This window comes from Zootoca vivipara, chromosome 6 (genome assembly GCF_963506605.1).
Source record: "Zootoca vivipara chromosome 6, rZooViv1.1, whole genome shotgun sequence".
NCBI lineage: Eukaryota > Metazoa > Chordata > Lepidosauria > Squamata > Lacertidae > Zootoca > Zootoca vivipara.
Window position 1 is genome coordinate 84,730,622 of NC_083281.1, and position 24,296 is coordinate 84,754,917.

Sequence of the window (24,296 nt, forward strand, 5' to 3'; positions counted from 1 at the left end):
AAGGCCTCGGCTGGTGATTAAGATTGGGCTACGGAAGGAAGTTTAATACCATTAGGACCAATGCCTGCAGTTTGGACAATGAGTGGAGGAATTTGTAGAAGGTAGTATTGTCAGTGGCAATTGAAGTGGTAGAAAAAACACAACTTAAAATCTTCGAGCATGTCACTAAGAGATACTAAGTGACTTTAGGGACTGGATTCTTTTACCACCTCTATGAACCATCTGGTTCTAGATGATCAATATATTACATGGAGTGTGTTTCATTTTCTTTGAATACATGCTGCCTTCTGTCAGGAATTCGGCCATCTCGGGGGGCCAGCTGTTAGACTGGTCCCACAGGCCAAATATGCGATTGCTCTCACAAACTTGAGGAACAACACACAAGTCAGTAAATAAGGCTTAACTGCTTTATTTACATATAAACAAACTGGGAGCTCTACATCATGGCTCCCTCTCTTTGGCATAACAGCCAGTAAAGAGAAAGAACAAAGGAACAACAGTCCTACTTAGGAACACAGTAAGACAAACATCCTGTCTACGTCACTTCCACTCTGTGGGAATGAAAACTCGTACGGTCATACGATACACAATAACCCTATGACTGCAGACGGGGAATGAATCTCCTAACACCTTCCCTGCCTCGGTAGCTGACAACACTGAATTCCCTCGGTAGCATATGATTTTGAGTAAACATGCACAGGTTTCTGCTGCACATTGAATAACCTGGAAGCTTTTACTGCTTGATCTTGGGGATATTTACCTAAAATTTAAGTCCCAGTTAATGTGCTATTTTTTTATTTCTTGTGTAATTGTAATTTTATGTAAAGCTTTTCTTGGTAACGTGATACAAATGAAATGGTAAAAAATAATCAAGAATTTTGGGAAATGATGTCTTCAATCCATGAAATGTAGTTGATCACTTTAGTATATACGCCATACAGCTCTGCAGAACCACACTCTGTAGGACCCCAGGACACAATGCCGCCTGCAAACCACCTCTTTGTCTCGGCATCAAAAAACACCAGTGACCCACCACTATCACCACTACAGGAATCTCTTCCTCGTTCGTATCCAGCACAGAACATGTTTTCTGTCAACACTAGTTGCTTCCCCTCCAAAGTCTGGTTTGCATAAGCAGCTTTACACTTCTCTGGATCAACCACATCTAGCTCAGTGTACATCAGGTGGTGTGACGGCATCCCTTTCTCTGTTCTTCCCCACCCAGCTACTACACCAGTGTTGGTTGTGTTTATGTGGAACCTGCTGCTTTGTCTTGGCAAGCAAATGGGAGTGATGTTTGCATTAATGGGGACTTTGTGCTTCAGTTTGATCAAAGCAATATCATTGTTGAAATTGATGCCATCGTTGGTAAACCCTGGATGCACAAAAGCAGATTCTGCCCAGGCCTGGTGGTAGCGAGTACTTCTCTTTCTTAGAAGCCCCAATTTCAGCATCAAGGACGAAGCAGCTGCTGAATCTGGGATGACGTGGGCAGCTGTTAAGATCCAGTTATCGTACAAAAGAGCTCCACCCCCAGTTGCTCCTTGTCCATCAGTGATCAGAACTTGCCAAGGGAACTGGCCAGGCAGTGCCCTCTTTCCACCAAAGATGCGCTTCAGAGTTTTTGAAGTTTGGACTCCACAAACTTGAGGGGGGGGGGGAGGAAGAGAGAGCGAATAGTGTTAGGGTGTCATTAGAGAAGTAAGACTTTTAACTCAAGAATATTGCTTATAGTTCTAAATGCATGTGTTTCTGAAAGAAGTCCTGAATTTGAAGTGAACAGCTGTAGAACGGTAGCCTGATCTAAAGGGGGGAGTAGGTTGGGTGGGTGAGGGACAGCCTGTGCTCTATCCTTTTCAAATTTTCTGCCCAGAGAAGACTGGCATGTCAGGCCAATTTCTTAACAGGCTAGTTTACCCTATGCTGGGAGCTTCTGAGTTGGAGTAGTCAACCCTGGTGTTTTCCCTACCTGTGTTCAACACAATTGTGGGAGGGCTGCATCATGTGTGGGTTTGGGATATTTTCATAGGAATAATATTTATGCCTTGTGTGCAGCTGGACATTTGGTCCATTTAACTCAATATTGCCTGGAGCAGGGATGAGTATCAAGGCCAGGGGTCAAAATGAGAGTGCACCCACCCAAAGGTTACATGGTCATTAGCCTAAAACAGTTTCCCTACGTCTAGTCTAGTATAGACCTTCATTGTCTGATAGTGACTCTAGGGTTTCTGTCAGGAGGCTTCTCATATCTACTTGGATGTGTTGGGGCTTAAATCTCAGAACCTCTGCAGGCAAAGAAGTCAGTGAAATATATAGATCTGAGTTAAACTTCATGTAACGTAAATTGCCTTATATGCTCAAATTTACAGTACACAGTTCCTCTTTATTTAGGGTCTTGGCATTTTCTGACTTTCATTTTTGTTTCTCTTCTGGTTTTAATTTGTGTTTGTTGTAGTTAGTGTGTGGAGGTTTTCTCCTCAAAGCTATGGCCAAGATAGGACTGGGGAATAGGTTCCCTCTTCCTGAGGGCCACAGTAAACTCTTGTCTGTTGTTGATTCTGTCTTTTAGAAGAGGATTTAATCATATCTTGCATTTTCTGCTCTCCCTGCTGACCAGAAGAACACTTCATGGTAATCCCACGTTTCCATTTTGAATTTACAACTCCCACAATCCCTGACCCTTGTCCAGATTGACTGGGGCTGATGGGAGCTGTAGTGCAAAACATCTGGAGGGCAGCAAGTTGTGGAAGGTTGATCTCATTTAAAAGATGCAGTATGCCTGAAAACAAAACAAAAAACCCAGCCTCAAGCTGTCAATTTTGCAGTACAGTGGTACCTCTGGTTACAAACTTAATTTGTTCTGGAGGTCTGTTCTTAAGCTGAAACCGTTCTTATCCTGAAGCGCGCTTTCGCATCCTGGGGCAAAGTTCGCAACCAGGAGCAGCTACTTCTGGATTAGCAGAGCTCGTAACCTGAAGCGTTCATAACCAGAAGCATTTGTAAACAGAGGTACCACTGTAGTATGTAAAATAAGGGCTAATTCCATTGTGGCATCTACTTTGTAGAATAATCTCTTGGCGATAAGGGAGATACTGATTTTTGTGTGTTCCTGTTGGTAGTAACATCCTTATCGTGTTAATGCCAGTTCCTGGCATTTTTGGCTACTTTAATTAACTGATTGCAATGGGTGTTTTACTGCAGTTTTGGTGATGACTTTTTCATTATGTTTTTGATATATGCTATTCATTTTGTTGTAGATCTCTTTGGCATTGCTTTGAAATGAAAGGTGGCACACAAACAATTTAAGAGAGGCCATTCTCCCTTTTTGCAGGGGAAAAATTGTATTACCTAGAACTGTTTGGTAACTGAATACTTTTTAGCCTGAACAGCAGAAGACTATGGAGTCCGCTATACATACAGCTGCAAATATAACATTTTGAGTGTGTTGTAAACTGCATTATAGAAATGTGACACTAGATGGTGATGGCAAGCTATGGCAAATTCAATATATTTTTTTCAAAACTTTTTTTTAAAAAGCATTTTCACAGTGTTTATATGGTCTATATTCCACCTGAGTGGAACATGATAGCTCTCTTCAGATACCTTGAAGGGTTGTATAGAAGAGTGGAGATTTGTTCTTGGTTACCCTAGAGGGCAAGGCTAGATCTAATGGTATTATGTTATACTGGCGGGTAGATTTTAATTGAACATTAAGCAACTGCTCTTTGATGGTACAAGCAATTTAAAAATGGAACCAGTTCCCTGGAGGGGTATGGATTCTCCCTTGCTGGAAGTCTTTCATATAGAGGCCAGGCAGCCATCTGTTAAAGATGCTTTACCTTTTGATCTTCTGCACTAGGCTAGATGGCCTGCAACATCTCCCTCTTAACTCACGGCTGTAGCTTTCTCTTTTGGGACATGGCATGGTCCTTGGTCAAGAATGGGGAAGATGCAGCCCTCCAGATGTTGGACCTCTAGCTCTGGACGGGTTAAGAGAACGGGGGCTGATGGGTAGAATAGGGTACAAATGCTACTTTGCACCATTTTAAATTCTGTGAAGACAAAAGTCAGGAATGGGGAACCTGAGGTCCTCTAGCTGCTGTAACTTCCACTGTCCCTGGCTGTTGGCTATGCTGGATGGGGCTGAAGAGAACCACAGGTTCTCCATTCCTGGTCAAAACTGAGGCGGGAGGGAGGGTGACAAAATGGGATACAGTACTTCATACATTCAATATCAGTCAAAAATATTCTGACTTTTGAAGTGAATTTGGAGAGGGGGTGAGAACAAGATGTTTCCAGGCCATTTATCATGTGAAGGATTGTCTGGCTATGTATGGCAGGAGTGGGGAACCTGTGGTTTCATACATTACCTGGTTCACATCCAGGAGGTGCTTTGTTTCCCATGGAATCTCTCCAGTAGCCATCAGGGGTGCACATGTACCTGCCTACATTAAAAAGTTAAGTAGTTGAGATGTCTGCACAGAGCAAAGCACTTTACAATAAAACCACTTGGAGGTTTTACTACAATCAAGAGGTATATAAATGTTGTTAAATGCGCCCCCAATATACAGCTGGCTTTGTCAAATCACTGAAAAATCCAGCTCTTTCAGACATTTTGCTGTTCCTGTGTGTGTAAATCTATTTCCTACCCGTTATCTTCCCTAAACCCTGTGAGGTGTCTTGTTTGAGTTGCTTGGTTGAGGAATACTCAGGTATGCTGCAGTGACACTGGATTATGTGTGTGAACATGCTGTGACATCATAGCAGCACAACCACTTGCTGGGTAGAGGGTATGCATGCAAATGTCAGCCACTGTTGAGCCCATTACAAATACATTTATGGCCCTTTGCTTTTCAGTCAAGAGGCATGACTAAACTCTGATGCAATATCATAAAAGGCCAATAGAGAACTCTGCTCTCAAGTATTGATTTACTGGTAGCCAAAATGACACCATACAAGCTCAAGAGAAGGAGGTAGCTGGAGGCTTGTTAGGACTAAATGTTTGGAGAAGTAGGCAGAAACCGAGGAGAAAGCTCTAAATCAGGCATTCCCAAACTGCGGCCCTCCAGATGTTTTGGCCTACAACTCCCATGATCCCTAGCTAACAGGACCAGTGGTCGGGGAAGATGGGAATTGTAGTCCAAAACATCTGGAGGGCCGAAGTTTGGGGATGCCTGCTCTAAATGGAAAATCACCGTAAAACAGCCCAATGAAGAAGGCTCAGTGGGCATGGAATGCTGGCTGACTGCAGGGGGAGATAGAACACATGACCTCTTTCAGGATACTGACTGGCTAAACAAGAATGGTGCAGTAGGTCCTACCGTAGTGTGATTGTCCCATTTGGGACAATGGGGTTTACATTTAAAGATGTGTGTATCAAGGCCATGCTCCCTAAAACTCATTTCTCTTACCAGAATATCCTGCTTTCAGAGCATAGTAGGGGCTCTCGCATTTGTATTTGATCTCAGTTTGATATGTAGTTCTATCAGGTCCTGTGATGTACACAAGTGCACCGTTTGCTGTGTCCTCGGCTGGACCACAGTCAACAACTGAAAAGAATGGAGCAGCAACAGTTTTAAAATGCTTTGTAAGACTGGGTGAGGGAAACCTAGGACTAGCTAGACTGGTAAAGAACCAAAGCTCAGTAGCAGGTTACCTGCTTTGTATGTGCATTCAATCCCTAGTATCTGGAACAGCCTTCTGCATCTTAGCTACCTTATGGATGTTTTGGACTACAGCTCCCATATTGTGTTGATCAGGGCTGATGGGAATTGTAGTTCAGAACCTCTGGAGGATGCTGTATAGAGGCAAGCTGTCCTAGTGCAAGTAATCAGATAGCAGTTGACAAAAAATATCCTTGCTTGAATCTTCAGCTACATGGATAAACAGAAGTACTATCAGGTGGCTTCCTATGTTTTTAACTCAACCTGTATCTTACCAGTACAGTATGAACTGGTGCTAGTAAAAATGCAATTTCACAAACACATTTTATGTGAGCATTCACTCCCTACACTTGTGGTGGGTTCACAGATGCACTTACCACGTTATCAGGTCAACCCTTGAATTCAAAAGTAGACCTCCAGCGTGTGTGAGTGAGCGTAGCTTGTGGGACCATTGTATTCTTGCAAGCACATCCTTTAGCATTGCAGACTGTTCTCTGCAGTGTGAGCTACACATCCAAGTTAAATAGATTAAAAGTCTTCTGAAGAAAGTGGTACAGTTAGATACTACCCCTAGGGTCCATTGTCTAAAGTTACCTGTAAGGGTGCTGTTGTGGCTACTGTTGAGTAACAACGTCCAAGACTGCTCTGTCTTTAAGAGTTTTATTGTGCATAGTACAGGCATCCCCAAACTGCGGCCCTCCAGATGTTTTGGCCTACAACTCCCATGATCCCTAGCTAACAGGACCAGTGGTTGGGGAAGATAGGAATTGTAGTCCAAAACATCTGGAGGGCCGAAGTTTGGGGATGCCTGGCATAGTATTTACAGTGCAGAGATGGCAAAGAACATGACGTCTCAGTCACTCGCAGAATCCGGAAGTGGACGTTTCCGGCTCCGGGACCAGCATAAGAGTTTGGGCACCCTGAAACGCCTCCTCCTGACCTTTCTTTTGGTGACGCGCCTTAATTCGGGCACTGGAAGAGGCTGCCTGTTCCCCTGCACCTCTTGGTCCTGGCGGCGCAGGGGCTCTCCAACATCGCTGAGCCCTGACATCTCCGTCCCGCTCAGTTCCTGATTCCCCTCACCTGACTCACTGCTGCTGCTCTCACTGGGCGAAGTGCTAGTCAGCAAGAGGGGAGGAGGCTAATGGAACTCCTTCATTGCTTACTGCCCAATGATCTTACAAGACTCTCAATTGAAGGGTCATGTCTTGAAGTACACACTTAACATTTCTCCACTGCCATTTCATGCTTTGCAACAACACCTACATCTCTGATTATGATTTTTTAAAAAAGTTTTCCAAACCTAATGGAACACTGAGCACATGTAGTTTAAACTTGCTGCAGTGAGCACCATCATGACTACAGGAATAAAATGGAGGAGCTGGCTGCTTCTGCTCTCATGCTAATCACGTTCAACTTGAATAAACAGCCATTTTGTTGATGGGAGGGCTAAAACATATTTTAAAGTATCTATACTCATCCATGCACATGCCCAGAGGGCTGCCTCAACTATAAAACATTTTGGGGGGAAATATATGGCAATCAATGTTAGCCTTAGTGGTTCTTAGTGTGCCCATGTTGACCCAGGTGCTGGTGGTGGGGCCTGTTTGCCTCAATTCTTGTTTATCATGCTCTGGATGGGAATTCGAGAAACCTCTGTCTATTCCTGCTCATTTTGCTGAATTGTGCCCTTGATGTCTACCCCGGAGTCCTGTCCTTACAGAGCAACTGAACCAGTAGAATTCAAATGCAAAGGGGAATCCGCTGATATATTCTAAAGACCCAAAATCTTTGGATTTCTTCATTCTTAAGGCTGCAGTTCATAAAGTAGGGTTGCCATGTTTCAAAAAGTAAAATTCCTGACACCTGCTTTTTGGAGCTTTTTTTTGGGGAAACCTAACATCAAGTGGCGCTGTGGTCTAAACCACGGAGCCTAGGGCTTCCGATCAGAAGGTCGGCAGCTCGAATCCCCGCGATGGAGTGAGCTCCCGTTGCTCGGTCCCTGCTCCTGCCCACTTAGCAGTTCGAAAGCACGTCAAAATGCAAGTAACGGTAGATAAATAGGTACCACTACAGCGGGAAGGTAAACGGTGTTTCCGTGCACTGCTCTGGTTCGCCAGAAGCAGCTTAGTCATGCTGGCCACATGACCCGGAAGCTGTACGCCGGCTCCCTTGGCCAGTAAAGCAAGATGAGTGCCGCAACCCCAGAGTCGTCTGCGACTGGACCTAACGGTCAGGGGTCCCTTTACCTTTAAACTTTTTGAGCTCTTTCTGCTGCTTTTCCCATCATGTTGCTGATGCTGCAAAATTCCCCCGACGTCATTTTTATCCCCCAAAATAGGACATGTCAGGAATTTTTCAGACATATGGCAAGCCTACATAAAGTATTTAAAATATAAAACATTTTGGAGCTGCAATGAGAACTATTGTTCCTGGGCAGCCTATAAATATTGTCAATAAAATAGTTTACAACTTCCTACTTTTTCCCATCTCCAAGGTGGCTTTTGGATATTAAAATCAAAGAAGAAAAACAAGTGGAAAAATTCAGGTTTTTCCATTAAAAGCGTAGGAGCCCTGCCAGAAGAAAACGATGGAAAATTTAAAAGCCCTGACAGCAACTCTACAGCTGAATTTTGGGTGCCTGTTGATCTGTACTCCCACTGAGAATATTCCAATTAAAACAAATTTTATTCTGCTCTGATTCAAACATGCTTTGCCTCCCACGCTTTTTTTGTGTGCAAGACTGCTTCATTCTGTCAAACACAATATGGATTCCCACAAGAAATAATTAAACCAGTAATCCATCAGAATATTACAAATCCAAAGACCTCCACCCACCCACTCCTTCACATTGACTTACTGATGCATTGAGCCATTGGCTTGTTCCAAGAACCGTCCTTTTGACACGTCGCCATGAAGGATTCCACAACCATCTCATTCTGTGGGAGGGAAAGAGGAAAACAGAAATCCTATTTATTTTCTTGAAAACAATCATAGCTTTGACAGCCCAAATGGATTTTCCCTGGTGGGGAAATATGCTAGTTCAGCCTGCGAGAATGTGTTTGCCGTTAGTTTTCAGTAATGGGTGATATTCAGTGTTATGTCCAAGATAGGGTTCAGAGAGAATTTTGATTCACTTTTCATTTAATGGCAGACTTACTTGATTTGCACTTTCTGAAGCACTATGTGAACTGAAACATGGCTCTCCTTTAAATTCCCTGAATTATGGAATGTAGTTCTCCAGCCAATAAAATGCACAGACTAATGTAAAGGGTGCTTATACACTAATTACTAAAAAATAATGCAAAGGAACACGTTGCATTAGGAAAATAACTTTGCAAAATGCACATTTGGGTTTAATTGCATTAAAAAAAATGTGTGTATTGGGAAATTCATACTTAAATGCTGATGAATGTTCCAATGGCCTTTAAATTAATCACCAACTGAAACTTAACACTGAAAAAATGAGAAACAGAAAACAGTATTTGCCCACCCCTAATGCAGAGTAGACCCATTAGAACACGCATCCCCAAACTGTGGCCCTCCAGATGTTTTGGCCTACAACTCCCATGATCCCTAGCTCAGTGTTTCCCAACCAGTGTGCCTCCAGATGTTTTGGGACTACAACTCCCATCATTCCTGACCACTGGTCTTGCTAGCTAGGGATGATGGGAGTTGTAGTCCCAAAACATCTGGAGGCACACTGGTTGGGAAACACTGCCCTAGCTAACAGGACCAGTGGTCAGGGATGATGGGAATTGTAGTCCAAAACATCTGGAGGGCCGAAGTTTGGGGATGCCTGTATTAGAACCAGTGTTCCTCCCAAATGTTTAGGGGTACTTTCATTTTCCTACTCGTATTGAAATACTGCCCACCAGTGTAAACCCCCCCCCCCCCCCGGAAAAAGCACTGATTAGAACCAATGGCTCTACTCTAAATATGCTTTGGTTGGATCAATATGACAAACACTTAGAGGGGGTTTGTCAAGTGCCTTTTGTTCAGCAGGGGAGAGCCTGTCCAAACTCAGCCACAGTGGGAGTTGCATAGGTTTGGGCCCACAATACTAAATGTGTGACTTGCGATAGTTGCAAGCTTTTCCTCTGAGTCATTCAGAGCTGATCTTGCACCCTTGGCAGAACTGTCCAGATTGGGCCCCCTAGCCACTGACAATTTAGCTCTTCTTTCCGCCTCTCCTCCAACCCCCCCTTTCAGTTCACCCTCTATTAAAAACCTTTTCTTACGAGGCAACAATCAATATTTTTATTTATAGACATAGTAATGGACATATTTTTAGCTGATTTTGTGCAACCCCTTGCCTGCGCCCCTAGCAAGGGCCCACCTTGCCACCCCCTAGCTACGGCCCTGGAGCCACGGGGAGACCAGCTAACAGCGATTTCCCCAAAATATCTCGTGAGATCTGGGAGGGATATAAGAGATCAGGCGGTCCTTGAGGTATCCTGGATCCAAGTTGCTAAGGGCCTTGCAAATTAGTGCAAGAAACTTGAACCTTGCCTGGTAACGTGCAGCCAGTGCAAGCCTTTATGCATCAGTCTTAGGTGCAGATATGCTATCTAGCCAGCCATGCTCTCTTCCAGGATACTCCATTCCATACCCCCTGATTTTCCACCCCCAGTTGCCCACTAAGTATTCTCCCCCTCTCCCAAGGCTGGCGTTCCCTCACGTTGTTTTGGCCATGGCACTCAGAGAGTCATATTTGCTGTGAGTACATAAAACTGCTTTGGTTCCTCAGATGAATAGTATACCCATATGCTCATGTGTGCACCGCAAGAGATGGTTTTACCTACTTCCAAGAGTGCGTAGCCGATATCGCAGGAGAGATTGTAGGACTCTTTCATAATATATTTTTCTTGCGCTGGATAGATGTGGCCATTGGGTGGCGCTTCAGGGTTGGGGCATGGCAGTGCTGCAGAACGTTGAACAACAACAACAAAATCCTTTTGCCATTTCCTGTCAAAGTGAATTCAAATCTCCTGCCTCCATACTAATATGTGGGGGAGGTGGTGTTCTCACACTACATCCTGCTTAATCCCATAGTTGAAATAGTGGCTAATTTGTTCCTGTGGTTGCTTGTGTTGTGAATAGGAAGGTGCCTTAGAAGAGCATTAGTCCACCTAGCTCTGGATTGCGGCTCCCCTGTGGCCCTTGAGCTGTTGTTGGACTCCATCAACCACACCAGCATGACTCAATGGTCAGAGATGGTGGGAGCTGTAATTCAAAAAATGCAGGAGCAAATATAAATAATAAGAGCCCTGCTGGAGCTTGCCCACTACAGTACTCAGATTAGACAATAGTGAGCTAGATGGACTTTGGACTGTGTAGGGAAGGACCTAGCTCAGTTATGTAACACGTGGTTCGTATTCAGAAGGTTCCAGGTTCATTCCTGGGCATGCCCTGGAGAACTATTGCCACCCAACATAGACATTACTAATCTTGATAAACTCTGACTGGGTTTACAGCCAGGGGGGTTTACAGCCAGAACTTGGGGGGAACTCAGTTCTGATACCTCTTAGGTAGGTTCTGGCAACTCAGGTGGGTGCCATTTCCATTTTAAGAGAACAAGGAAGGCATTGATGGTGAGTTCTGGCACCTCTTTTCTAGAAAAATAGCACTGGATATAGGACAACTTCTTTAGGTCCTATACCAGTTGATAGTTAAAGAACTGGGGAGGAAAATGAGCATCCTTAGAAGGCGCAGGGATGAGACAAGTCTCCAGCTGGCATTATTAAAACATCCATGATGGGTAACTACATCTTCCTGAGAGCCTGGAGAGCTGATAACAGATAGTGGAAGCTGATCTATTAGGGCCCAGCCCCAACAGCTTCGGTCTGCTCTCAGTCAGCCCACACCTGCCTTCCTCCTTACGTACAGCTAGTTAGCAGGTGGCTCTGCCTGCCATTGGCACTTACTGCTGGTATCCCTACCTCCTGTCTTACCAGTCACAATGGTAGATAGTACTGAACCAGTTGGCCAACAGCTAATAAGAAGCAGCTTCCTGAGGACCCTTTGGCTTCCTGCAGCTTGGCATCCTTGTGCCCCAGAGCTGGAGGACCATAACTCAGCCCCCTCACAGAGCTCCCATTCCCAGGGGAACCCTAGGAGCCAGGAAATGATATGTGTACCCAATAGAACTTTTACTGCTGCCTGCTCTTTGGTTAAAAGTGATAATCTTACCTGTTGTGGTATATCTGATTTTCCATCCTGTGTGATCTCCAGAGAGGTCCGTGGTGAACTGGATGTTGACGGTGTTGCTATGGGTTTCAATTTTCATAGGGAGGGTGTCCCCACAGAATGGACCAAATTCTTGCTTGGATGTTTTGATCTGAAACAGTGAAAGGGGAAACATCCCAACCTTTCTTCCATCATGGGCTGATCAAGTACCAGCTGTTTGGCTCTTAAGTTCCATGCCTCAAGAGGCCCACAGCTGTTGTCAGGCAGTCAGGGGTGACCCAGTAGTACTTTCTTGCTAGAGGCAAAGGATAGTATCCCCCCTCCCCCGTTTTGATCTACTGTTTATTTTGGAAAGTGGCTTGTTCGCTATGCATTTGGGCACCTCTTAAGATATCATAACCAAGTTTTGAACGATGGTTCCTGAGATTAATGAGCAGGGTTTTACATTAGATAAAATTGGGTGCCTGTTTTGAATTAAGATGGCAGACTGAGCCCTTCAAACCTGCACTGATTTTTTGTGTTTTTTTCTTTTCTTTTTTCTTGTTAAAGTTCCTGAGCAACTCCGGGGATGAGACTACTAGTTCCAAATATAGAAACTTCCTGTTTTGTCACCCAAATCTTGAAACACTGGCAGTGGGACAGTATCCCCCCTCCCCCCGAGGGGACAGCAGACTAGCTTAAAGGGTCCAGGGTATACTTTATGGTAGGACATAACTTGGGCTTCCAAGAGGGGAATGCTTGGGGGCTGCTGCCCTGGAGAGCCACTACCAGCTAGAGTAGATATTGGGCTGGAGGCACAAAGTACCAGTTTAGCCATCTACCCCAAGTCAATTTTGTAGCTACCTGGTCCATAAATACATGCAACCAACTTCAACTTTCTCAGTACATGGGATAGTATTTTATTTGGATGGGGATTTAGTGTGGATCTAAGAGTATCTGAATTCTTTGGAATGGGAGATGGATGTGAAATCCGACAACAGTTCAAGCATTCCAGTTAGGTGCCCCCAGAAGTAACTGCAATTTGCTGCCATGCATTGGGGCATTGCAGTGTCCTCAGCTCTTTATTGGTGTAGGATTGTATCCAGCCAGGTCCTACTCAGGGTAGACCCATTGAAACTGATTGGGCCTAAGTTAGCCATGCCCATTAATTTCATTGGGCCTGTTCTGAATAGGACTACTAGCATTGGATGCAACTTAACTGGTGCCGACTGTACAGAAAACAAGTTTCTTTAGTAGTAGAAGACGTGCTGAGCAGCTCCAACTGACCTTAAGGATGTCATAGGGGCATTCCACTTCTGGGTGGGTCTCTACATCAAAGCTTCCCACAAATTCAATGACGATCATGTATCCATCTTCCACCTGGATCTCATAATTGCACTGGGAGAGTTTGGGATATGGGTTGGGGTAAAGTGGACTGGAAATCTCTCCAGATCTTGCAGTCAGCACCTTATCTACGCAATTGGCTGAAAAGTGAAGAGAGAGAAAATAAATAAATCCCAAATTCTTCTCAGGAAAGCAAATGCATTTATAAAGTTATTTATCAAAAGAGCAGTTTGTTAATAAGGCCATTTTTACCCTGCTTTTCTGTTGCCTGCACACCCCCCCCCATGGTGTCTTCCATCAGTTCAAATGCATTTGTACAAATGTATTCAAGGATTCCGAATGTGTTTTGAACACAAGGAATTTAATGCCCACCAGATTTTATCAGACTACAACTCTCATTTTCCCTTAATCTTGAAGGCATGCCCAAGCACTGATTTTTAGTGCTAGTTCTTTGGGGAGTTCCTGGATATGTACCATTCCTTTTTAAAAATATCTGAGAGTTACATTGTTTTGATTTCATTTGGAAAGCTGCCTTGCTATTTTATGATGAAAGGCAGTAAAAATAATAAATCCCTAAGTATTGGCCACACTGACTGGAGTTAATGAGAGCTGTAGTCTAACAACATCTGAAGACCCCACAATAAGCAAATAATTGTTCAATGTAAGGAAAAGGGGAGAAAGCTATGAACTTGTTAATTCAATTCTGAAGAATTGGGCTAGGCCTCAGTATTATAGCAGGTCTGATGAATTTCTGAAATCTAGTTGTTCTTGTACTGCTTTTCAAACAATTTCATCTGTTTTAATGGTATATTTGGAAATCACCTTGAGATGCAGGTACCGGTAAATGATTATTTATAAATTCTTTAATAATGGTGACTAGATAATCTAGCTCAGTCTTGTCAACTCTGACTGGCAGCGATTCTCCAGGGTCTCAGGCAGAGAATATAATAATAATAATAATAATAATAATAATAATAATAATAATAATAATAATAATTTCTACCCTGCCCATCTGGCTGGGCTTCCCCAGCCACCCTTTCCCATCATCTATTTGCCGATCTTTTAAATTGCTGAGGTTGCAGATTGAATTTCGGACCTCCTGCATACAAACCAGATCCTTTTATCACTGAGCTAGGGACCCTCTCCCTAATTGAAATTTAGACTCCCTATTTTCCTACCCCCTCAACAAAACATACAACGAACACATAAATAACCCCATGCCAAACAGTCAGTAGCAATAAGATAACTAAGCGTTTGCTGAGATAGCTGTGCTGTGTGGCATATCAAGCAGTCCTCCTCATTTTGGCCTTAGCACAGGGTAGAAATATACTGCTTCTCAATGGGGTTTCAGTTAGTTCTTACCTAAACCTTTAAAAAAAATCAATTTAACCAATGGCCATTGCTGCAACACCTTTTGGTGGCGAGTTCCGTAAGTTGTGCGAAGGATGTCACTTTCCCTACCCCCAGTTTATTGCCTATCAGTTGATTGAGCACATCCCAATCCAAATCTTAAAATGGGAGGGGAGGAGAAAAGTTTCATAATTCTAAAAACACTTACAGCAGCCTCTGCCAAACTTGTGCTTTCCAATTGGCTTGGAGCACGACTGCCAGGTGGGAGTTGTGATCTACACCATCAGCTCCAACGATGGTGGACCTGGGCTATCCGACTTTGCTCAAAGTTTCCCTAAACTAAAATGCTCCAGATGCTTTTAGCATCTCCCATGTAGGGAAGGTGCTTTAATTCTTTGACCAATTTAATTGACCTCTGGTACACCTTTTCCAGCTGGGCACCAGCTACCAGCACCTATAGCTGCAAACCCTGCTACCTATGTGGCTGTCATCTTTGAATCGGCCTTCCACTTGTTTAAAGGGGAAGGGCTGTAGCTCAGTAGCAGAGCACCTGCTCTGGCTGCAGAAGGCCTCAGGTTCAATCCCTGGCATCTCCAGGTAGACAGAGAGAGACCCCCCCCCCCGTCTGAAACTCCACAGTGCCATTGCCATTCAGTGTAGACAGCACTGAGATGGGCCAGTGGTCTTACTCTATAATGCAGTTCCTAAAGCCTTCTCTTTACATCAGGGGTGTGGGGGGGAAATCTTGGTCTGACTACAGCTTGCATCATCTCTGATCCATTGGCCATGCTGGCAGGCAGGGGGTTGTTGATGGGAGTTGGAGACCAGCAACATTTGGAAGGCCAAAGGTTCCCCAACTCTGGTTTACATGTGCAATTCTGATGGCAGCTGCCCTCCCTGTTTCCTTCCCAAAGTTTTCAAAAATACAACCCGCCCCTCAGCGGCTCTCTTGGTCGCCAGGCGTGTGTAGGAGTGGAAATCATCCTTGCTCTGCAAAATCCAGCTGTAACTCTGGCTGGCATGCTCAGAGCCATGGCATCTCCCGCTGGACACAGCAGGCAGGATTGATCGGTTACCAAGTGCCTGAAGGAACTCTTGCTTGTTGACAGCGCCTGGTACTTGGCTAGGGCCAGGCAGCTGCAGGTTCTGAATCTGATCTGCAGCAACCTCCTTGCTGATTTATGGAGGAGGATGGAGCGAGGGGTTGACACGTAGGCCAGGAATATTTTTTGCCTTCGCAGTGGTGCAGCTCGAGATGACTCAAAATCAGAAAGGCATTCAAGTACTAAGCCTCTTCTCTCCCCCCCCCCACTCCCTCTATTTTGCTTCTTTCCCCCTTAACCATATAACCTTGGAAAGAAAAAGTTGCATTTTCTTGTTGGTAGGGGTGTAGCTCCTCCAGCAACTTGGCACAATGCAGATATGCACTGAAATCTGTAAGTGCAAACACTGGCCTTCATAGCAACTCATTAATACTGCTTTGAATTAGTTTCAATGAATTGTAGCAGTTGATATCTAATCCATATCTATTCATCATAGCGTTTGTAAATAAGGCCCAATAGTCCTTCAAACTTTCTGAGATCCCCCCCCCCTGCTATTGCGTAACTGCATGTATTCTGCAACTTGTGCCATTTCAACAAGCTTTACCCAACCACATTTTAAATGCTGGTGTTAGCTTCTGTTTTGTCTCTGACTTTCTGACAGTCGACAGTCAGACAGTTCTTTCTTTACTGTGACTTTCAAATATGCTGCCAACATCACAAGAGGATTTAGTGCAGTGTTTGGGAATCTCTTTTTTCACCCTGAGGGCTGCATTCTGTTCTGTGCAACTTTCCGGGGGCCTCAGGTTCAATGCCTAGCATCTTCAGGTAGGGTTGAAAGCCTCTCCAGCCAGACCTTAAAGAAGTCACTGGCCAGTCAGTGTAGACAATACTGATAATAAGTAGAGCCCTGAAGGCCTGAACCACATGTAGTCCAGCATCCTGTTCTCACAGTGGCCAACTAGATGCTCTAATAGGAAGCCTGCAAGCAGGTCCTGAGTGCAACATCAGCTCTCACCACTTGGGATTCCCACCATCCGGTATTCAGAGGGTATTCTACCTCTGACAGTGGCGTTAGAACATAGCCATCATAGTTTGTAGCAATTGTGCAATACATGCCTGTTCCAGCACAGTCATTCTTTAACCGGCACTAATAAGGCAGGGACATCACAGATATTACCCAGTTGGCACAAGTGGTGTCACAGCATTCCCCATATTTGCCTGTGATGCTCATGTTGCCATGCTCTGTAGAGCACTCCTTGTCACAATTGATGGGACAAAGTGGGACGAGCTCTCCCCGACTGTTACGCAGTGAGAACAGACAGCTTATTGCGGTCATGACAATGGAACGGCTTGAACTGACTCTCCTATGTTTTATAGCTCTTTGGATATGGCCACAGGGAGCTGCCTTTATTAAGGGCTGTATTTTTATTTCACAGATCTTCAGGCGAGAAAAATCTATAAAGCAGTTTTTTTAAAGGAAAAAGAAAAAATGGCTTGCGCAGGAGGAATGGGACAATTTTTCATGCCGTCCTCGGCTGTAAACTCTAGCTGGGCTTTAGGGGCACCGGGAGAGTGTTCAATTACACTTAGGCCTATATTTTTATTAGAGTAACGCTATACTGCCCACGAGAGACTTGAACTCTGAGGAAGGAGCCCGCCTCAACTGGTGAACTCATGATGGCTGGATCATTAGGTCCAAAATTAACAGTAGGCTGTGAATTACATTAGTGAGTAACTGGGAAGTTGCTGTGAGTTTGAAGAGTGGAAGCAAAGTGGGAGTGGGTGGGTGACGTGCATGGCTTTTGCCATTTCATTGCAGGCAGGGAGAACTTCCATGTTTAAATTATCTGTCTGATATAGATAGCTGGTGCATATAAAAGGCTTCTCCTTGACATGCTACTTTTCTATGTGTGTGCGCTTCTGTTTAAAGACATGATTCTCCACCTGTTGCCCTGAAGACCAATTCATGAAAAGGAGCAAAGTTTTAAAATGATCACATTTTACATTTTTAAAAGGGTCACTGCTACTCAGAAGCTTCCTTAGACCAGACTTTTTGTTCATATAGGCGAGCATTAACTTACTCCAGCTTGCAGTGGACCCTCCAGGACATCAGAATAGTATTTCCGTTAATCTGATCCTTTTAACACAGATAGGGGAATCTCATGCCCTCCAGCTGGTGTTGGACTACAACTCCCATCATCCCTAACTGCTGGACCCAACAAGGCCACAGGTTCACCACCCCTGTTTTAGCTGGAGATGCCAGAGGTTGAACTTGGGACCACCTGCATGCAAAAGAGGAAGTTGAAAAAATGATGCCCTTTCCCACTTCCTTTTTTTGGCTCCTTGTGTTTTTCAAGGCTTAGATTAATTCTACTGGATACAACTTTTACCCAGATCTCTTGGGGAAATGAAGTTGTACTTGTACACTTGTCTCTTTGTAGGGTGGCTTATCCAGGGGAGGGGGGGGGGAGAAAAGTGATGCCCAAGGCAGTCAAAAATTCCAGTGTGCCCATGGACTTTAAAAGTTTGGCAAACAATGTCTGCTAACCATGGCTGCATTCCATCTCCACTGTTGGAGGCAGTCTGCCTCTGAATCATAGCTCCTGGAAGAGAGTGCCAGGTATGCCTGGGAGAGACTCCCTGTCTGAGACAGTGGAGAACAGCCGTAAGTGTAAGCCATACTAACTTAGATGGACCAATGGGTCTGGCTCAGTATATTACAACTTCCTATGTTCTTTTGGAGGCTGCAGAGGAAAGGTTTGCAGAAAGCTTGGGAGAAACACAGAAAGCCATTTTATTTGCTGCAGAAGACAGTGCTAGGCAGGAGGAAGAGGAAGAGGACACAAGCTAGTCACGGATCAAGCATAACGCTCCGTATGATTGTGCACGAGGCTACAGGCAGTTCAGGAGGGAATGTTGACACGTCTAGCTCCATCTCTCCCTAAGCCGCGAAGAAGCGAATTTATTTATTTCATGCTGGAAAATAAAGAAGGGAGGAGAGGGAGAAGTAAGGAAAGAGAAAAAAGAGCTAGTGAAGCTTCCTGAGTGGGTGGCAGAAAAATCAAAGACTGCACCTAGCATACTGCAGACTTAAAACATAGGGCTGTTGTAAGATGTAACTTATTGGCTGCTGATTGGTTTCCCGACACAATTCAAAGCTCTTTTTCTGGACCTCAGGTATTCAAAATATCCCTACAGTCTTAAGGCCTAGAAACTAGATTTATAAAACAAAAATGGAACTGGTAATGCACCTGTGGGTTTTAGTGTAGTTTCATGTATTTTCTTTCTAAATGCTAAGATTTTATTTGTGCTAGTTTATTTGAATTTTGTGGAGCGCCTTGGAAGCTCTGCTGGGGGGCACCATATAACAATTTTGAAACTGGGGTGGAAAACCCCTTTTCAGTCTGAGGGCCACATTTCCTTCTGAGCAACCCTCCAGGGGCCACACAGGGCTGGAGGCAAAAGTGGGTGGAGCAACAACTGTATGTTTGACTTTAGTACAGTAGGCCAGGTTATAGACATATTCACACACCCCAGTCTCTATCCATCCTGTCAAGCAAAAGGCATTATCAGAATCCAACAATACATCCCAGCCACGCAAATATACTTGCTGTGCAAGGCAGGGCCAGTGAGAGGTGTAGGGAAAATTTGAAGGGCCAGACAGAACAGCCAAGAGGGCCACATTTAGCCCCCAGGTCTAAAGTTCCTCACCTTAATTTTAAACAAAACAAGTAAACAACCGGCAAGTACCTAAATACATTAAAGCACAGCTCTAACTTAAGCTGATCAAGGAAACAGGTTGTGTTTTTTTTTTTAAACCCCTCTTGTAAGCATCTCTCACCAGCTTCCAAGAGACTCACCTGTACAGGTCCTTTTGTCTTTGTGTAGACGGTAGCCGATTTTACAGCTGCAGTAGAAGCCGCCCAGGTAATTGTGGCAACGATGATCGCAAAGTGGCTTGCTGTCAGGGAGCTGTCCACACTCATCAATGTCTGGAGGAAAGGGAGGAGAAACAGGGGCTTGGATGTAGCTCTCCCAAAGCAAGTTGCAACCATTTTGGTGTGGGATTTCTGGGAGCGGGTGTGGACACATGTGACGCAGGGGCTGAGATGGTGCCACAGGTGCAAAGACCAAGGACTGCACCTAATGCCAGCCCCACTAAGGGCTGACATGGCTAATGGCCTTTAATTTCAATGGGTCTACTCTGTAAAATGTACGTAGTTGAGGCATTTTTTGCACGTTTAGATCTGCATTAGCCCTGGAAAACATGGTGCATGCATCTTTTCGTCTCGGACCACATGAGAATAGTGTCTCAGGTCCCTTTGGAAATGGGGTAATGCCAGAATCAGGCCTCTTCTGGGCAAAGAAAAATATACAAACACCCAAAGCTGGGTCTGAGTACTGAATTCTGAGTCATGTCATTGGTCCATCTAGCTCAGTATTGTCTACACTGACGAACTGATGAAATCTACGCTGATGAAATCTGGGATTTCATATTGGTGTCTCTTCCAACCCTACCTAAAGATGCCAGTGAAACTCTAGGGTTTCAAGAAGAAAATTCTAGTCCTTCCTGGAGATGCTGAGGACTGAACATGGGACCTCCTAAATGCAGTGCATGTGCTCTACCACTGCTATGATGACCTCTTGCCGTTGACATGCCCGTTCTGCCTTGCTTGAATGGAAGAGGAATGTCACCTCCAACCTCTCACCTTCAGCAGCATAAAAGGCCTCAAAGCCGGTGAATTCTTTCTCATTGGAGTAGTCTGATCGGAAGGTCACAGCTAGGTTGTTGTTGATGGAGTGGTATGTCTTGTCCTCTGGGGCTTCCTCGGTGTCTGTACTCTGATGTCCGCACAGGGTGGCCAAGACTGTCCCTCCTGAATGCAACTGGAAAGCAGGGAGATGAATGAGATACATACCTATATATAAATGCAATGATACTGCCTTTTTGCTGATTCTTTGCCTGCCCTTAAGTGGACCTGCCAGTGGTTATCCCAGGAAAATGGGAAGCTGCCTTGTACTATAAGAACATAAGAGCCTACTGGATCAGACCAATGCCCTATCTAGTCTAGCATCCTGTTCTCAGTAGCCAACCAGATGCCTGTGGGAAACCAAGGAGGACCTGAGCATGAGAGCACCTTCCTGTAGTCTCCAGCAGCTTGTATCCAGAAGCATTGCTCCCACTGACCATGGAGATTGAGCATAAACAGCATAGCTAGTAGCCATTGATGACCACCTCCATGAAGTTGCCCAATCCTCTTTTAAAGCCATCCAGGTTGGTCATTACTGCTTCCTGCGGGACCGAGTTCCACAGTTTAAATACGTGCTGCATGAAGAAGTTGAGTTAGATTATTGGACCATACAGCATGGAATAATCTACACTTACAGATGGCAAGGCAAATTCTGCCTGGACATGTTGCTTGGGATTGAACCTGGGACCTTCTGCACACAAAGAGGGTGCTCCTGAAGGGGGATGAATTTGCAAGAACTCAAGATATCAGAGAAAGCAAGAGTCCTCTGGAAATTAACCAGGCTTGAAGGATATCACTTTGGTTGCTTGCTTGGGTCTGAATTGAATGAGCTTCCTGAGCAGCAATCCTGACACTACCTGTTAAAAGCATGCTCACATGTCTGTGACGTCACATACCTTCACATAGTCATATTCACACTGGTAGGAAAGCTCTAGATTGAAGTGGGTAAAGTAGAGGCGGATACCATAGCCAGGGGGCACAGTAATGTTCCACGTCCTCTCCTTGCCATTGGGGTATACGTTCGGGAAGTCGGGGGATGCAATCCTTCCATACATTTTCTCCAGATGGACGAGGTCACTGAGCACCCCATGGGAAAAGGTGAAGAGGAAGAGGCAAAGTCTGCAGGGGAGACAATGAAGAAAGAGTGGTGAGGCTAAACTGACTCAACCCAAGATGCACATCCAAATAGGTTGGCCTATCAACACCGTACAATTGTACCCAGACTTCGGCAGAGTTGACAACGGACTTCAGGGGCTCCCCAGCATGGTGCTGCTGCAGGGCCCTTCATGGGCACATGACCATGCAGTATTTTCTTGCAATGGCAGCAACAACCCCCCACTCACCCTCCCTGCCACCCCCCCCGGCAGCCTTTTAGCAGTGCTGCTTTAAGTGGAAGCTGAGCTAAGCTCTCACCCATGGTGGCTGCCCAAAATGCAGTGCCCCGACCTACAGACCTGTGAAATCTATAGAACAATTAAAATGTGAACCAAATGGATTTGCTCCTCATTCCTTATATGCACGTGCATTTCTTTGGAACTGTTTACACCAGGAGTAGCCAACATGTTGGACTACAACTGCCACCAAACCTATCGTTTTTGCCATATATTGCCCTTCTGTAAGTTGAAATATTGTTCTATTGTTTTGTGACTATGATTTTAAAAAAAAAGCAGAAGGGCCCAACTTGGTGAGCAATAAGAATATTAAAAGAACCTGATTTCTGGATCAGCCCCCAAAGCAGGGCCTAAGCACAACAGCAACAAGTCTCCCAACTGTGGGGAATCTGGTGTTCAGATGCATACACCATAATTTTCATGACCAGTAGTAGCTATTAATAGGCTTCTACTTCACAAAAAAAGGAGCTATGTCGGTTATTTCTTAAGTAAACATCTGGTCAGTGGGTTCTGATGAACTATGTTTATAATGATAACAAAAAGATTTGAACTACCAGTTCCGTTTTGCAAACTGCATGCTGAGCTGCGAAATTGGATCTTTCTTTAGTGTGCTTCTTACAGCAGAGATACAGTCCATCCCTTCACTTCAAGAAACAGACCACTGCTCTGCAGGATTCTCAGATTAAGGGTTTGCCCAAGAAATCTGAGTGAATTTAAACCGTGCAACCCATACTTCAATTTGCTACAGAGCAGACTGCAAAGTCCTGATTGTCTCATAATTTTTTGGCAATCCTACAAGAATCAATTCCACTTTGCTGTCAAAATTACATCTAGGATAGAACTTACCTCATTCTTGCAATGCCCCTCTTTATGTCCTTTTGTGTTCTTGAATCAACAGCTGTCTCTTGTATGTTTGCACTGTTTGGGGGGAAAACACACACCAAACCACCCTTCTGTTTGTTCAGCAGTTATTTATCTTTCTTTTGAACTCCAACCTTTATCTCTTCCTTTCCCATCAGGCTCCCTTTCCCTTTCCCAATAGGTTCCATGAAACATGATTGATAGTTGGAAGTAAGCATGTGCACTCCTCAATCTGTTCTCTCTCTCTCTCTCTTAGAAAATGAAAAGTTCAGGTAGGACACAGTCGAAGGGCAAGTGCCGAGTTTAAAAAGTTTTCAGAGAAAAGTTGAGCTGAGCACTGTTTGTGTTGGAGTGGAAAGCAGAGTCAGAAGGGTAAAAAGGTGGGGAGAGATGTTATTTGTTCTGGTGGTTGGTTGAGAGACGACAAGAGCAGAGGCGTATGAGGCAATAGCAGCTGTGTTTCGCCAGCCGGGTTTTCCCCATTCTTGTGCAATGTGGGTAAATACAGGGAGAAATATATCCAATCTTCTGCAACCAAGTACTGTACAGGAAAAGCAAAAGAAAAAAAAATGAAGGAAAAGAGACAAATATACCTGACATCTGATTCTCTGTGCACTTACACCCAAGAAGTTGACTCCCTTCACGCAGCCTGGGAATAAAGCCCTGATCTTTTCAACCACCATGACTTTTCTGTTTTAATGGGCAATAGGGGAGGCGAAGCTGATTGTGTAGCCTCAGCTGTGCTCTTCACAACTGGAAGGCAGACTTTGCATGTTTAACTATTTTAAACAGAGTACTTTCAGCCCCTGAATTGAGAAAAAGGAAGAAAGGGATTGAATCCAGCTGTGAGTTAGTTAGTTAGTTATCACATTTGTATCTTCTCTTTTCTCTCTCCACAGAGCCCAAGTGTGGTGTATGTGGTTTCCCCCCTCCTCAAGTAATCCCCTCAACAGCCCTGTGAGGTAGGTTAGACTGAGAAGGAGTGGCCAGGCCAAGGACACCCCAGCTAGCTTTTTGGCCGAGTGAGGATTTGAACCCTGGACTTCCAGGTCCTAGTCCAGCACCCTAACCACTACACCGCACCGGTTCAGAGCAGATCCATTGAAATGGACGGAACTAAGTCATGTCCATTATTTTCAATTGGTCTGCTCTGCGTATGACCCAAGATTGGATGCAAACCATGGCTAATTTCTCCTACACAGGGCAAACCTGCCTGAAAATTAACCTCAGGCCATGCTCCTCACTGCCTCAGCTTCACACCCTCCACGAGTGGACATGTGTCCCTGAACTTTGATAATGCCTCCTGCTTGCCTGGAAGGAGGACAGAGGGGGATTTGTGTGTATGTGTGTTTAGAGACTAGCCTGTTGTATGAAGGTAGCATTTACATTTGTCGCTCCACCTCCTTTTGCCTCTAGCCCCACCCACTGCTTGACATGTGGCCCCCCCAGAGCATTGCCCAGAACAGAATGTGGCCTTCAGCCTGAAAAAAGGTTTCCCCAATTCTGCACTAGGTCCCCTAATTATGTGCTGACAGTGTATTTGAAAGACAGTAAATAAAGAACATGATGAACTAGTATGGAACCTCTGATCAGCTGCAAAAAGTCTTAAGGCTACAAAGCATAGGAGCAGTGTAACACCATCATTAAAAATGGGTTGGTTAAACCCTGGGATATTGTTGAAATGGCAAAAGATACAGAGCACATTCAGTTACAAGGTAGCAGGGA

General features: G+C 44.7%; 2 protein-coding genes across 7 annotated transcripts in view; one reads left to right on the forward strand and one right to left on the reverse strand.

Annotated features, from left to right (window-relative positions):
- TARDBP (TAR DNA binding protein) overlaps nucleotides 1-24,296 on the forward strand; it is a 49,405-nt gene that overhangs the window by 12,317 nt on the left and 12,792 nt on the right. The window lies entirely within an intron of this gene.
- On the reverse strand, nucleotides 394-22,973 carry MASP2 (MBL associated serine protease 2). 2 transcript variants are annotated; one of them, XM_035121039.2, is made up of 11 exons: nucleotides 22,557-22,973; nucleotides 21,216-21,438; nucleotides 20,278-20,455; nucleotides 19,429-19,560; nucleotides 13,119-13,315; nucleotides 11,856-12,003; nucleotides 10,469-10,587; nucleotides 8,524-8,602; nucleotides 5,412-5,549; nucleotides 4,371-4,445; nucleotides 394-1,645 (listed from the first exon to the last, which is right to left on the reverse strand). In XM_035121039.2, the coding sequence occupies exons 1-11, from the start codon at nucleotides 22,559-22,561 to the stop codon at nucleotides 870-872; spliced, it is 2,070 nt and encodes a 689-aa protein (XP_034976930.2). In that variant the 5' UTR covers nucleotides 22,562-22,973; the 3' UTR covers nucleotides 394-869. The 2 variants fall into 2 exon arrangements, with proteins under 2 accessions (XP_034976930.2, XP_034976931.2); XM_035121040.2 differs by lacking the exons at nucleotides 394-1,645; nucleotides 4,371-4,445; nucleotides 5,412-5,549; ... (2 more) ...; nucleotides 11,856-12,003; nucleotides 13,119-13,315 and adding an exon at nucleotides 16,335-18,544.

Coding starts and splice junctions, on each gene's coding strand:
- MASP2 (XM_035121039.2), bottom strand. Junction 20,456..21,215: donor GTGAATATGACTATGTGAAG/GTATGTGACGTC, acceptor CCTGCTTTCCAG/TTGCATTCAGGAGGGACAGT. Junction 10,588..11,855: donor AATCAGATATACCACAACAG/GTAAGATTATCA, acceptor AACGTTCTGCAG/CACTGCCATGCCCCAACCCT.